At 38.7% G+C, this 14,268-nt stretch overlaps 1 protein-coding gene across 7 annotated transcripts in view; it reads left to right on the forward strand.

Annotated features, from left to right (window-relative positions):
- Positions 1-14,268, forward strand: part of col12a1 (collagen type XII alpha 1 chain) — a 143,664-nt gene that overhangs the window by 28,298 nt on the left and 101,098 nt on the right. For 5 of the 7 annotated variants that reach the window (XM_062981643.1, XM_008122151.3, XM_008122161.3 and 2 more), the window contains exons 6-13: positions 1,396-1,659; positions 2,526-2,690; positions 3,374-3,547; positions 4,190-4,480; positions 4,829-5,431; positions 8,899-9,171; positions 11,388-11,660; positions 12,636-12,908. The exons of the other annotated variants lie outside the window; for them this stretch is intronic. In XM_062981643.1, the coding sequence (XP_062837713.1) occupies positions 1,396-1,659; positions 2,526-2,690; positions 3,374-3,547; positions 4,190-4,480; positions 4,829-5,431; positions 8,899-9,171; positions 11,388-11,660; positions 12,636-12,908 (2,316 nt within the window). The remainder of the gene's footprint in view (positions 1-1,395; positions 1,660-2,525; positions 2,691-3,373; positions 3,548-4,189; positions 4,481-4,828; positions 5,432-8,898; positions 9,172-11,387; positions 11,661-12,635; positions 12,909-14,268) is intronic. 7 annotated transcript variants of the gene reach the window in all.

Genomic DNA, 14,268 nt, shown 5'->3' on the forward strand with positions numbered 1-14,268 from the left:
AAAAACTGTCAAGAATTAAATGAAGTCAAAAGATCTTAAAATGTAAACCAGTAACAATGACCTTTTAAATGTTGAAGTTCTTTGGGACCGCATCAGCCATATCCTCCCCTACTTTGTGCCCATCAGTGTCTTCCATTGCATGCCATCCTAATCTGTTATACGTTATTTTATTCAGGAGATCTGTGAACAAAAGTTGGCATACTCCATGGCTAGGAAAGCCATTTGAGTTACTTTCTCAGAGGGTTGCAATTTACTCCTTCAGTCAGTTTTGGTGGCCAAAAGTGATGTTGCCTTGTTCCCAGATTTTGGCCTTTGATTTCTTTGGGAGGTTCCAGGGTGAGACCCAAAAGCTACATGGGATAACCTACAAGCCACTTGTGGCCTATGGGTCACCTGAGTTTAGATGTTACCTTGTGGAACCTTCAAATGGAGAAATTCTTGTTTGCAACTCTGAAGATCCAAAAAATAAATTGTCTTTATTTAGGGTTACTACTATGCCTGCATAATGAGACACATGCACACATTATGAGCTGGATCCAAAGATTCTGTGAAGAGCATTGCTTTCATAGAATCTAGCTCCCAGATGAAGAAAATGAAAATGTCACATATTTATTTAGGTGATATGCAATATATGTATGTGTTGCGGAACCACAGAATCATAAAGCTGGAAGATGTTACCATAGGCCATTGAGTTCAGCCAGCTGCTCTGTGCAAGAACCCAGACTATAACATCCCTAGTAGCTAGCTATCCAACCTGTTTTTGAAGATGTCCAGAGAAGGAGACACCTTACCTTTCTGGGTAACTGGTTCCATTGCAGAATCATTCTCACTGTCAGGAGGTTCTTTGTAATGTTCAAGTCTGCCCTCCTAAAATGTAAAACTATTAAACAAGGTCTTGCAGTCTGGGACAAACCTCCTCTCTGTGAGTTCTTTAGATATTTAAAGAGTGCAATCATGTTATGTCTTAGTGTTTTCTTCACCAAATTGAACACGCTAAACTATCCTCATGATTTGTTCCCCTTACTTTTATCAGCCTTATTGCCACTAACTCAACTTGTCTATATCCATCTTAAAGATGAAATGCCCAGAACTGAATTTAGTTCTTCAAATGAGGCTAACCAGTGCAGAATATAGTGGAATTATTATTTCTCTTGAACTTGGAAACTGTGGTTCTATTCATGCAGCCAAAAATATTTTCTATCTTTCCTGCAGCATCAAACTACTGGAAAATATTCAACTTATGATCAACAATAAATCTCAAGATCCCTTCACATGTACTAGTGCTATGCCAAGTATTCTTATGAAATTTGTGTGTGTGTGTGTGTGTGTGTGTGTGCAAATAATAATCGATTGCACTGACAAATATAACAATTTTTAAAATAAATTATTTTCCAGGATGTTCCCTTAGTGCTGTTACAGACCTCGTTTTTCTTGTTGATGGGTCTTGGAGTGTGGGCAGAAACAACTTCAAATACATATTGGATTTTATTGTTGCACTGGTATCAGCTTTTGATATTGGAGAAGATAAGACAAGAGTTGGAATAGTACAGTACAGCTCTGATACAAGGACTGAGTTCAACTTGAATCAGTATTACAGACAGAGGGACCTCATTGAAGCAATAAAAAACATACCCTACAAAGGAGGCAATACAATGACAGGTTTGGATTTTCCGCTATTTGATAATGGTGTTTCTCTAAGTTATTGTGGAGATAGTTTTGTAGGTCATGATGATAGGGCTTCTCAGGTCAGTACCATTTTCTGCCGATTGGCTGTCTCCTTCCTAGAAATGTTTGTAGGTTCACACATTTTGGGAAATGTTTGGGAAGACTAACCAATTGTGAACCACCCAGTTGAGAGGAGGAGGGACCGAAGGTAGCTCAGCCAGCTCTGGGAGCATAGATTTCTCTGCCATGAGCTCCCAGGACCTTTTTGCCCTTTAATTTAATCAACATTCACCCACTCACCTTCAGCTCATTATGTGAAAAACTGTCATGTGAAGGTTAAAACAATGTTGTCACAACAATTTGGTTGGTTTTAGTATGGTCTCTGGGTCCAGTTGGAAGGAGGAGGGATAGGCAGAGAGCTTGATGTGAATGATTGGAGCTCTCCTTAAGGGAACTTGGAAACAAGAGCATGCAGTGCTAAGTCCAGCTCAGGAGCAAATGACCTTACCCCCACTACTAGGCAAGAAGGAAACGTTTGGTGGCTTCTGTCAATGTCGCACCCTTGGTCTGTCATTTCAGGTATACCAGCACTTGGGCTGGTGGTTTTCATCCACCAGCAGTCAGGTCATTCAGTGTCTGGATCTCGCCTCACACTGAGCCTAAGCCTCTGCTACTGTAATCAATAAAGTTGTGGGCTTTTTTGTCCCAAGATTAGTTTTGCAATGGGACCAATCATTGTTGCTGTTGATCCTGCAATATGGAGAGCATTTAACTGACTGGATTTTACAGTTCTGAATTTGATATAAAGCTGGAGATGTATGTAGTTATAACATAAGCTCAATCTCTTTTAAAACGTTTAGGAGAAGCAATTGAATATTTGATGAGGAATACATTCGTTGAATCTGCTGGGTCAAGAAAAGACTTTCCCAAAGTGGCAATTATAATTACGGATGGAAAGTCACAGGATGAAGTAGAAATTCCTGCAAGAGAACTTCGTGCTGCAGGAGTTGAAGTATTTTCCTTGGGTATGTTGATCTTTGTGTAACATCACGGCCAAGAAGCAAAAGCTTTGCCATGTCTTTGCTGTGGAAAACCAATGTTCACTCCTTTATTCAAATTAACTATGATCAGATCTACTTCTGTAGACTATGTTTGGGCAGTGGACCAGGTTCACCATGCTGTTGCTATGCACTTAAAAGTAAAATGACAAAAAAATAATAATATCTGGATGGTATTCCTCTTATTATCCCAAAGAAGTGTCCAGAGTAACAGAAATACAACATTTAAACCATTATTTGAATTAGTACTTATTATTAAGTGGTAAATAGTATTAAAATGTTATCTGGATGCATAAGCTTTACTTTCTATAGTTGTACATAAATACTGATCCACCGTAGATTCTTACATGCCTGAGTGTGTTTATAGAATGGAGGAGAAGACACACAATATTTGAAACCTATCTGTACACTAATACTGGAGGGCATTCCCCCTCTCACACTGAATTTGATTCTCTTAAAATGTTTGCATAATGCTTCAACTATACCTTGCATTTCAAATGCTGTAAGGAGAAAAGTGTAATATAATTCAAACAAACAAATATGCAGTGATCAGATTCTCTCTCAGTGTGAATAATCAATTAGACAACAGTGGTGAGTCTAAACCAACAACTCTCACATATAGTTACCTTTTCTTGCTGTTCTTTATTTAGGGATCAAGGCAGCAGACGCTAAAGAACTGAAGTTAATTGCATCTCAGCCCTCACTGACGCATGTATTCAATGTGGCCAACTTCGATGGCATTGTGGATATACAGAATGAAATAGTCTCACAAGTCTGTTCAGGTGTTGATGAACAGTTGGGTGAACTTGTTAGTGGAGAAGAAGGTGAGAAACAGCTTCACAACAACTAGTTAAATCCAGAATCTAGCATGTAAAGTGGAAGATTTTTGACAGAGATTCTGGAAAACTACTGCTATCCCAGATAGGAATACTAGGCTAAGTAACCTTGGGAGTTTCTTACCTTTTTAAGTTGTTTCTGGCCAGGAGTCAGAAACTATTTTAATTTTCTCTCAAAGGCTTGGGCACATGCAGAAATAATATTTCTGTGTTGTCTGTTTGTTGGGTTGTTGTTATACAAATGTATCTAGTTGTGTATAGCGGACTACTTATGTGTGTTTTAAGAAAACTATATTTGGTGGGTGTTACGTCTGAGTGCTTGCCATCTTTTTTACTCCCTGTAACGTTACTGCATTGTGCGATAATGGGGCTGCCTTTGAAAAGTGCCCAGAAACATCAAGTAATCCAAAGGGCTGCAGCCAAATTGCAAAGTAAGAGTGGCTACAGGATCACAATGCATCTTAGGATGACGAGAGTGAGAAAATAGAAACATCTCTGTTCAAGCTCTATACATAAGGTTTGGTTTTTATAGCTGTGGTCAGATAGCAATATTTGTTTCCCAAACTTAAGTGCTGATCTCTTTAGTCTTTAAAAATATAAAGACACTGATGGTTGTTTTCAATTTTTCAGCTATTGAACCTCCTGCAAACCTTGTCGCTACACAAATCTCATCGAGATCAATTAGAATCACTTGGTCTCCATCTCCCAGTGAAATAACTGGCTACAAGATAGACATGATTCCCATGTTAGCTGGTGTCAAACAACAGTCACTGAGCGTGGGACCTCAAACCACTGCTTTTAATGTAAAAGACCTTTCTGCGGACACAGAATACCAAATTAATGTGTATGCAATGAAAGGACTAACTCCCAGTGAGCCAATAACTATAATGGAAAAAACACAGCCTGTCAAAGTCCAAGTGGGTAAGTTATTGGCTGGTGAAAATATTGAATATTAATAGCTGAAGGGTGTAAAACCAAAATAGTACTGGGATGGAACAACACGACTATTTATTTATTTATTTATTTTTAGTTTTTACATACTTCAATAAAAATAAAATTTTGCATTAAAACAGACATTTCTGTTTTGATTAATCTATTTATATAGATTTGGCTAAAGAGAAAGAAAACGAGGCTCTATACTGAAATCCTTTAAATAATAATTTCATAATAAACTGATAGGACTTACTTCTAAACAAAGAAATATATGTAATTGTCCATACTTTTGAAGTGTTGCATAACTACTAAAAAGTACTATTCTTCTTTTTACAGAATGTTCAAAAGGAGTGGATGTCAAAGCTGATATTGTGCTGCTGGTTGATGGCTCCTACAGTATTGGCATTGCTAATTTTGTTAAAGTAAGAGCATTTTTGGAAGTGTTAGTTAAAAGCTTTGAAATCTCACCTGAGAAAGTCCAAATAAGTCTTGTCCAGTATAGCAGAGATCCTCATACGGAGTTTACTTTGAACAGATACAACAGAATTGACGATATAATTCAGGCTATTAACACCTTCCCTTACAGAGGTGGATCTACAAACACAGGCAAAGCAATGACTTACGTAAGGGAAAAAATCTTTGTTACAGGCAGAGGTGCAAGACCAAATGTGCCCAGGGTCATGATTTTAATTACTGATGGGAAATCATCAGATGCTTTTAAAGATCCTGCCATAAAACTCAGGAACTCTGATGTAGAAATATTTGCAGTTGGTGTTAAGGATGCTGTACGGACAGAACTGGAAGCAATCGCTACACCACCTGCAGAAACCCACGTGTATACAGTGGAAGACTTTGATGCTTTCCAAAGAATATCATTTGAGCTCACACAGTCCGTCTGCCTACGAATTGAACAGGAACTTCGAGAGATTAAGAAGAAATGTAAGTAGTCCTTACCTTGAATGGGAAAGTGTTTGCAACAGATTCTGGGCCAAACAGTACTCGCCATTTCATACAAATCCCTCTCCCATTAATGATCAATGATATATAGTCAGCATCTTGTTAATCTATATCTATCTATCTATCTATCTATCTATCTATCTATCTATCTATCTACACATACATATACATATATACACACATGTAATGTACATTTTATATGGAGTAAACAACAAAACCACTGAACCAAATTTGGCCACAAAATTCATAGTTGTCCAAAATATGTCTTTTAAACAAAACAAAAAAAACCCCTAGAAAAATAAAGTCCAAATTGGAAGAAGAAGAAGAACTGTTTTCCCCCCTTGCTGCCAGTTAGAAGGGTAGGCTCCCCCCACTTCATCTCCTATAGCAACCCACTCAGCCAGAATGGTGCCCAGGGCCTCTTCACTCAGGCCTCTTCAACACTTCCTATAAAATACAGATTATCTGATTTGAATTGGATTATATGGCAGTGTAGACTCAAAGCCCTACCACACACCTATATAACCCAGAATGCCTAGGCAGGATAATCCACAGTATCTGCTTTGAACGGGATTATCTTGAGTCTACACTGCCATATAATCCAGTTCAGTGTGGATTTTATACAGTTGTGTAGAAGGGGCCTCATATAATCCAGTTCTAAACAGATAATATAAGATTATAAATATAATATCTAAAATTACTGTGGTATAATAATACAGAACAATATAATATCTAAAACCAGGACAGTAAATAAAGAGCAACTGTCAAGGACAGAACGCCACAAGATTCAAAGTAACAGAGTTTATTAGATTACAGAACTCAAAAATGCCCGTAAAAACACAAGGGCCAGGCAATTTTTGCCTTTAGGAGCAAAAAGGGGACAAAAGTAAATGTTCAAAAGATAAACCGGATTAAACCGGAGTTTAATCCGGGTAAAAACAAACTGCTTGCTTCAGCCTAGGTATTAACAGAACGAAAGCCAAGGAACAAAAGATACAAAGAATGCAACTAATTGGCAGCAGATTCCTCTCTGCTGCCAGCACTGTGCTTAGAGTAACTTGCGTCGCTCCCACACACACACAGTAGACAGGATCTCCAACACGAGCAATTCAGCCAAGGATTGTAGAAGTAGAGTAGACCAGTTCCGTTCCGTAGATCAAAGCCAGAAGCAGACGTTTGTAGTTTTTCCAAGTCCAAGAAGGGGGGGAAGACAAGCCGTGGTCAGTTCAGTCCGGGTTCTCAAAGCAGGAGATGGCGTCCGTCAGAAAGACGACGGAAGGTCAAGCTAATAAGAGTAAGCACAGGTTTGCACAAACAAATGCCCACACAATCCCTCCCGCCGTCTGACCTTGGATTCCAATCAACTTACGTCTCAGCACAGGAAAGCACACAAGTCTTCAGGGAAGCGTCCCACACACACACGGATCCCAAGCGTTTGCCCAGATTACCTTGCCCGACGCAATTTGCAATTGCTCCCAAGCCCCATTTTATGCCAGTTACAAATCTTCATCACTGTCAGCTGTCCTCCTTAACCCGGGCGTTTCCTCATCACTTTCCTCGTCAGAGCTGGAACACCTCTGACTACGCCCAACAGCATCTCCAGCTGTGGATCCCGTCCCATCCCTCCAGCTAAGCCATGGGTCTAATCCTGAAGGTCCCCATTCATCTTCTGTCCCATCATGGCCAGTGGCCCCCAATTCCTCCCTTACCCGAGTCCAATCCATCTCATCCTCCTCTGAGCTAACCAGCCCCTCCTCCATTCTCTCCGTAAACCCTTCGAAAGATTCTTCGTCAGATGGTGCTGCAAATATGTCTCGCAGTCTTTTTCTCTCTCGCTCCTCGAGAGTATCTGACTCCCGAGGAGTCTTACGCCCACGTCTGTCAGTAACAGAGCCATGAGGCTCAATCATAACAGCAACACTCTGAAAACAGGGGAATTCCAGAAAGTAAACAACCAGGGCCAGCTAACAACTCCCAACAAAGGATTCCCCCAGGTAGGACGCAACCAGGCTTTGAAGCTGCAAGGCCATTCAGTGCTAATCAAGGTGACTAATTGCAGCATTCATACTTGCTGCACTGAGACTATTCATTGCTATTCAACCTGGCCAACCAAGAATTCCACAAGGTAGCAAACAGCCAGGCTTGCAAGCAGCAAGGCTATTCAGTTATGTTCAACCTGACAACCAAGATTTCCCCTAGATAGAAAACCCTCAGGTTTTGAAGCCACGAGGCTACTCCATTCCATTCAACCTGCCCAAGGAAGGATGCCCCTATATAGAAAGTGGCCAGGCTTTGAAGCAGTGAGGCTATTTAGTGCAATTCAAATTGGCCAAAAAACCATTCCCCTAGAATGCAAGTACCCAGCCTTTCAAGCAGCCAGCCTATTCCCTTGTATTCCAGCTCACCAAACAAGGATTCCTATAAGAAGAAAGCAGCCAGGCTTTGAGGCTGCAAGGCTATTCTCTGCTATTCCACCTGGTCAACAAATGATTCTCATAAGCTACAGCAACGCGTGGCCGGGCATAGCTAGTGACCTATATCAACACAAAGCAGCTGTGTGAATGGATCACTTCTCCCATGCAATGATCCTCCCCTCCTTCACAATTATTTAGTGATTGGTGGAGCACAGTGGGTACTAAGGACGCCTCTGGTCATGATCCTGTAGCCAGATACACAGTGAGAAAGCTGCTACAGGGTCCTCTTGGCCAACCCTTACTTATCATTGACTGCTACATGACTGTGTGTGTTAGGCTGGCACTAAGAGAACGTCAGGCAAGAAGAGAGAGAGAAGGGAGAGACGAAGCATAGTTTTTCTTCAGCAGAACTTTATGCCCCGTCTCCTGATATAGGAATGTAGCTTTTGTATGTATGTTTTAGAGACTCAATTTCACTTTAGCAATAACAATGTAACCTTTGTGAGTTATGATAGCAAGCTTTTAATTATTGTTAGAGTTAACTTTTCCTTCATGACTGCATTTTGTGGATGGATGAAATAACAAAAACCACATTAACTTTAATATGGCACAATTTACCCACTAATGGCAGTGAATGTGCATTATTATAGGCCAATCAAATTATTGGGTATTCAATATCAATCAAGTTTACATGGATTTGTTCGCAATGTGACTTCACAATGTCCATTTCCATAGCTGTAGAATTAGCATTTTTTGTCACTGAAAGATAGAAATAGTTACTTAGCATTACTAGAGTAGTGTTATTAATGATATGCTTTTATCTGGATTACATATGGGAATTGTGTTGAATTTCATCCTCACCATTGGCCATGCTAGCTAGGGTTTGGAAGGCTACACAACCCCTGCTCTTAATTTCAGGTTGAAGTATTCTGATTTGCAAGACATTAGAGCAACCAATTGTTTTATCCACACATTTGTTAAATGTAAACACATTTTATCCAGTTTTCTTACTAGAGTCTTTCAATTTTTGAACAGCTTACTTACCTGCAAGAAATCTACAAGTTTCCGAAGTGGGTTCTTACAGCTTCAGAGTTACTTGGTCTCCAGCAGGACCTGAAGTTTTGTCTTATCTTGTCAAGTATAAAGTGGCTGTTGATGGAGAGGAATTCATGGTTTCTGTACCAGCTCCAGTTACTAACACAGTTCTTACTAATTTACTACCAAAAACCACATATGCTGTCAGTGTAATTGCAGAATATGAAGATGGTGATGGCCCTCCATTGGATGGGGAGGAAACAACTTTAGAAGGTATAATTCATACCATTCTGCATGTTTCTTTATCTTCTAAATAAACCAAGACAGAGATTCATTACATGTTTCATTATGGTGCTGTAGTTGCTGGAATCTCCCAGTAGTTCTAGTTTTTTTTGTTGCAACCAATTCTCTACAGTTACAAATGGATCAAATTTTACTGTATTCAGGTAACATTTTTTGGAAAGACTGTTGGCTGGACTGCCTTTAGTAGCCCACTTCCTAACATTTTATATATTTATATTTAAAATAATTTATGTTGATAATGTTTATAGCACTTGTAATGTCCACTCAGTATAAAGCCATGTTACGCTGGTTTTCCTTGAGAACAAATAGCATCAAACTGGAAACTGAAATATGAAACCTCATTATAGCTAATAGATGCACATCCATTTTAGTACTGAAAGAATACACCAAAAACAGAGACTGCAGCACATTCTAAATTATGTATATAATATCTCTCTTCTTGAGTCCACTTCCTTGCTTATTTTTAGAGATACTCTATATGTTGTATGTTGAAATCTGTTGGTGTACTTTGTATGCTATGGCAGTAAGGATTCAGCAGCCATGTACATCCCACACCCATGCATATTTTCCAACATGGTTACCCTTGTATTATCATCCAACTTGATGGTACAGGTACAGAAGAAATAGATCATGAAATAATGCCATTTTTCAGTTTTTCAAATTAATGAAATGTCAAATGTTAAAGAAAAGCTGCTTCCCAGACATGCCATTAATCTGTTTCACATTCTGTTAGATACTGTTTACATCTCATCATCTGACTAAGGCTTTTAGAGTGCTATGAAACCTTCTGTTTGCATACCATTGTTAATTTTCTCTTCTTTAATAACATCACTGCATATATCAGGGCTTATGGAAATATTTTTAAACCAGGGAAAACTATTTATGCATTAAATACAGGTATACCTCAATTGACAAAGTAATTGTGTTGTTGGGCTTTACTTTTTTAACAGAAGGATTGGTACCAGAGGTAGAAATAATATGGAAAGAATAGAGATAGGTTCCCATACCACAGAAAAGAAGAGCACTTCTACATGTTTTAGCAAACTTTTTATTCAAAACTAACATTAAAAACATGTAAACCTTGCATAAGTAAATAGAAACATTTTTAATATTTAGAGATCATTCCTCTTTCAATAACTTCCACTTTTCTTATAATTTCCATTTTGGTGGTGAAAGCTATGCGTTTTGAACATGCCAGGATAGCTGAAGCAGGTTAAACGACTTTTCCTTATTCTTACTGTTTTGTTCTTCATACATGCTCAGTAAATGATTTGGGAGGCAGCTGTTGTATGTAAGCACACAGAGCTGCAGCAGGATAATGTAGAGTCGAAACCCATTCTTTCCCAGGCAATCGTTATTGCATTGTTTATTCTAGACATGCTGCTGCAACCAAAGACTGAAAGTTTTTACCATCTTTTACCATCTTCCCAGTGGCTGTGCTGCAAAACAAAACAACCTTCCAAATAGACAGAAGATAAAAAAGGAGGCTGTGCAGGGCTGTCCTAAAAAGATCTTGTAGAAAGGAGGCTTTTTCAGGGGTTTTGTTAACTGAGGTACACCTATATCCTAATGTATTGTGATAAGCTTACAAATACAACAGAAGTAAACAAAAGTGTCATCAAAATACAATAAAATAAAATAAAAACAAAACTCAACATTAGAATACAATAGTCACAGGCAGTAAATGCTTAAGAGTTCATATAAACACAATAAGTTCTTTCCCTTAACACTCTTAAGGCATGAGCAGACTGTTATATGCGGAGATGCTTCTGAAGATCAGGTAGTTGGTGGTTCTCATGTCAGAGAGCTAGTGAATTCATTCCAGAGTATAGTACAGACTATATAGGAACTATCCAAAGTGTCGAATTTATTTGGGGCTAAAGTTCAACATTTCAGGTCCCTTCCACACAGCTGAATAAATTCCCACATTATCTAATTTGAACTGGAATATATGGCAGTGTGGACTCAGATAACCCATTTCAAGGCAGATATTGTGAGATTATCTGCCTTGATATTCTGGGTTTTATGGCTGTGTGGAAGGGCCCTCAGATAGCGTTCTTAAGCTGCCACTGGCTATTTGGACCCCAAATGAGAAAACTCAATGTAGAACATGTTTCTCCCATTTGAGGTGAACAAATCAAAATATGATGATTTGTATTTATGATTTTTCAAAATTTCTTTTGTAGTCAGGGGATCACCACGAAATTTAAGAATAACAGATGAAACAACAGATAGCTTTAAAGTTGGATGGTCACCAGCTCCAGGGAATGTTCTGAGATATAGGCTTGCATATAGACCAGTTGCTGGTGGTGAGAGAAGACAAGTAACAGTCTCAGCAAATGAAAGAGCAACAACTCTACAGAATCTGAAGCCAGATACAAGATATGAAGTCTCTGTTACTGCTGAATACCAGTCTGGAGTAGGAAATCCATTAACTGGGCATGGAAAAACTGAAGAAGGTAAGCTTGTTGGATCAAGGATCACTTTCTACAGTAGAATCACTTCCAAAAATACTGGGAAATTGTGACAGACACTACTAGTTCTGAGGGCTTGCATTTGTATGAGAAATGTGAGCAGAAAAGAAATTTTGTGACATGTGTTCTCTACTGTCTGAGACACTTTTATAATAAAAAAATACTGTGTGTGAACTAGGCCTAAGCTCAAAATGTGCCCCCTTCAGCTCCTTTGTCAAGAGCAGTGATAGGAATTGTGTGGCCATCAGGATGTTGTATGCTGCTTCTGACTGACATTCCTTGTTATTGGCCATGCTAGCTAAGGCTGCTGAAACTTGTACTCCATCAACATCAAGTGGGCTACATGAACATTTTGTTGTGGCTAGTATACATTAGAGTGAGATTGGTGATTGAATGGTTTTTGTCAGCAGAATCAAAAGGAAGGCAATTATTTTCCTTCTGCAGCCCACAAGTTCAAAAACACTGTTTGGGTAACATGATTGGGAACTGTGTAGGTAGAGAAAGTAATCATGTTACTGTGTATTAATGCATGCCGTCAAAATGCATCTAAACATGCATTTTGAGGTCATCTTCTGCCTCAAAGCACCTGCCATTATTTGTTGTTGTCATGTTGTCTTCAAGTCATTTACAAATTATGATAACTCTAAAGTTAATCTATCAAGGGGTTTTCTTGGGAAATTTTGTTCAGAGGTGGTTTGCCTTTGTATTCCTCTGGGTTTCATAGAGTGTGATCTGGACAGGGTCACCCAGTGGGTTTTCATGGGTGGGCTGGGTTTAAATCCTGGACTCCAAAGTTGTAGTCTAGTGGTCAAACCACTAGACAATACTGCCTCTAGTCAATTAAAGGGCACATTCCAGCTTTTTAAACATTTGCATCACATATATTTTACACAAACCTTAAATATATCAAATTATTGTCACAAAAATTATTTATTTACCTCGTATTGTTATTATGTGCAGTTCTGGGAAGACCAAGAGACTTGAAAGTTTCTGATCCTACAACATCCTCATTGAAGCTATCCTGGAATTCAGCACCTGGCAAAGTACAACAGTACCTTGTAACATATACTCCAGCAACAGGAGGAGACACTAAAGAAGTGACTTTAAGAGGAGATACTACCACTACTGTTCTCAGAGACTTGGAGCCAGGAACAAGATATGGTTTATCTGTGACTGCCCTTTATGCATCAGGAGCAGGGGATGCTCTTTCTGGACAAGGAGACACACTTGAAGGTAAGACCAGCTAGATTTTGTGAATTATTGTTTTTATACCTGAAGAGCTATTTGTCAATATATATCCTGTGTGAATACATATCTCCTTCTTATTTGGTCATGAAAGATTAAACTGCAGCACTAATACTAAGTAGTACACAGAACACCTAGGGATAGTTATGAATGAAAGAAAACAGACATTGTTCATGGAGTGAGAATCTCCCTAGTTTCCTTTTGTTTCCCTTGCGAAATGATGACTTTTTAGGCTAGGCATATATTTGCCATAGACAGTTTTTGTGGCTTTTATGCAGCCCATTTTCATATTGGCACCATAATTCAATGATTATTTAGCTATCTGAGAACTATGGTGATCCTTTGACCTATTTTATATACTATAATATTTTGTCTGTAGGATTGTTAAGAGGGAAGTCCTCTATTCAAAGACATGCTGTATTTGTAGAATTATGGACTACAGATTGACCAAACCAAAAGATCACCTGGTGACAGTGTACTCCAATATGTAATAATGTTGTATTTCTTTTTAGTTAAGTCTAAATGTGCATATTAATTAGCACATGCAAGAATTCTTCAAATCTGTGCTGCCATTGAATATTCTTTGTTGACAATAAATTTCCTTTTTTGCTGATATGCACAAAGGACTGCATTACTTTGAACATGATCCTTGTAAATGCTTGGGGAGACCCAAAGGCTATTTCTGATCAAAGATGTTGCTCTGGAGAAAAGTGGGGGTGAACATGTATCAAGGTCCTATATCATGTACATAGTTATGAATGTGACTATATATAATTTAGCAATCTGACCCACTCCCAAAACCATCATAATAGCCAGGAGCTAGATGGAGCAATGAAGGTCTATTCTGTTGTGATCAGGGCATGGCAGGATGACCAGTGCATTCTGATGTTATAGTCAGAAGCAGGACCCCTATTGAAACTCCACATTCATTGGAGATTGTTGGAAAGTTTGAGATAATAACAATAACAGTAATAATAATAACAACAACAACTTTATTTATACCTCACCACCATATCCCAGAAGGACTTGGGCGGCTGAAAGAAGCACATACAACTGCCACAACACATAAAATTACATGTAAAATTACATCACCTATTAAACAATGACATCAGTTAAAATAGAAATAACACATTACAAAAAAGTCCAATTTAAAAATCAATAAAACACAGTACAAATTGCCATGAAAAAAGATTGAGAATATTGTCATGCTATGCCCCGATTGCCAGTACATCAGACAACTATCACTGGATGTGGCTGATGGCTATTAAAGATTAGGGAAGGGGTAATTCATGATTGTGGCAATAGTTCCACAATTGGGAATATGGAATATTTCTGAATATGGAGCAGT

This window comes from Anolis carolinensis, chromosome 1 (assembly GCF_035594765.1).
Source record: "Anolis carolinensis isolate JA03-04 chromosome 1, rAnoCar3.1.pri, whole genome shotgun sequence".
Taxonomy (NCBI): domain Eukaryota; kingdom Metazoa; phylum Chordata; class Lepidosauria; order Squamata; family Dactyloidae; genus Anolis; species Anolis carolinensis.